Source organism: Haplochromis burtoni, unplaced genomic scaffold, assembly GCF_018398535.1.
Source record: "Haplochromis burtoni strain Fernald_Lab_line unplaced genomic scaffold, NCSU_Asbu1 Contig_797, whole genome shotgun sequence".
Taxonomy (NCBI): Eukaryota; Metazoa; Chordata; class Actinopteri; order Cichliformes; family Cichlidae; genus Haplochromis; species Haplochromis burtoni.
The window spans coordinates 129,292-130,903 of record NW_024583158.1 but is presented as its reverse complement, the minus strand read 5'-3'; the positions used below and the strand labels follow the sequence as shown (position 1 = coordinate 130,903).

At 36.2% G+C, this 1,612-nt stretch overlaps 1 protein-coding gene across 2 annotated transcripts in view; it reads right to left on the bottom strand.

Annotated features, from left to right (window-relative positions):
* Window positions 1-1,612, bottom strand: part of LOC102306303 — a 34,021-nt gene that overhangs the window by 2,938 nt on the left and 29,471 nt on the right. For both annotated transcript variants that reach the window (XM_042215696.1, XM_005950835.3), the window contains exons 4-6: window positions 706-804; window positions 298-335; window positions 28-215 (exon numbers count right to left, since the gene is read on the bottom strand). In XM_042215696.1, the coding sequence (XP_042071630.1) occupies window positions 39-215; window positions 298-335; window positions 706-804 (314 nt within the window). In that variant the 3' untranslated portion in view covers window positions 28-38. The remainder of the gene's footprint in view (window positions 1-27; window positions 216-297; window positions 336-705; window positions 805-1,612) is intronic.

The window sequence follows — 1,612 nt, the reverse complement described above, 5'->3', positions numbered from 1 at the left end:
GTTGCACCGATCATTGTTTCTGATGCCAGAGTTTAAAATCAAACCATGATTCTATTTACTGTGTTCTGAGGAGCGGTGACGAGGCTGTAGAGCTCTTGGTTTTCAACTCCATCTGGTTGCGAGCCTTCGGGGTAGTCATAAACTGAAGACACCCGCACAGGAGTTACACGGTTCTGAGTTTCATCCTCTGTGATGTTTCCATAAAGCCAGTTGGCCTGGAGAAAGAGAACAAACTGGCTGATTGATCCTAATCAAGTAGTAATGAAGCTCAGGTCACTCATAACTCCTAAAACCCACCTGTGTGATGTCAGCATGATCAGTTTTCATAGAAGATCCTGAAAAACATGCAAACATTAAACATCTGTATTTATGTCACATTAAGTCACACAGTAACAGAACCCAAAGAACTGAACAGTATTAGGAAAAAAGTAGTGAAGAGATTAAACAATGATTGATTTGAAATAAACTGCAACCAATAACTGTGTCACAGTGCTTTCAATTCCTTTCAGATTTTCTTGTTACTTTTATTATTAAAGCATAAAGTTATTTACACTTTCACATTTTGCAATAAAAAGTCCCCATAATAAATATTACACAATATATTATAAAGGTTTGGCTTAACATTAAGTTTAGGGTTAATCTCCAGGAAATGAACCTGCATCATGTTGTGGACTGAAGAGATGAATTTGTTTACTACAGGCTCACCTTTTGGTTTATTCTTCCTGTTTTTGTAGAAAATCAGCAAAGCTGCTGATAAGATGGTGATCATAGCGACCAGAATCAGAGTCACATGAAGCAGCTTATCTGCAACGTAATAGAACAGATTTTATATTGTTACACTCTAAATATGTGATATGTAATAAATACATTTTTGAAATAAGATTCCCCAATCTTATAAACAATACATTTGCACAATGACTGAAACTAGCACCACTGAATGCCCATTGATAAAAGCCCATTGACCATTGATCAACAACCACTGATCAATGGCCATGAGTACCATTCACAGAGAGTTGGCAATGGCTGCAATCACAGCATTGTAAGATGGTGACAGATGTACCCTTAGGCCCCCTCCTCGATTCAGAGTTGGTCTTTCCCTTTTTATGTAAATGGCACCCCGTGTCTGATATTTACTGCAGTACATTTATTTTATAACTTCACTTCTGTAGCTTAATATTACAAAACATACTCAAATAAAGAATTATGTAAATTCCGTTCAAACTATAATGAGGGTACAATAAGATGGAATAACAAGAAAAATGTTTAAATAAACAAAAATAATATACCTCATCCTGCAGCGAATCTGGAATTTTTACTTTTGATACTTTAAATCTATTTTAATTTAAATACTTTTATCTTTTACTTCTGAGTTGTGTATTTCTCCAATGTGTCTGTTTCTATTTATACTTATAGGAATAAATCAGACCCCTTCTTCCACATCTGCTGGTGTGTCATTAATAAATATGAATGAGGTTTGTATTTTTGTGATAAACACAGTGACGGATCCACACTCACACTCACACCCACACACACATGCACATACGATGTACCTGAACCTGCAGCTGTTTGAGGCTGTCTGGAGATTTCAGAGGAGGCTGATGAAGATGTGAAG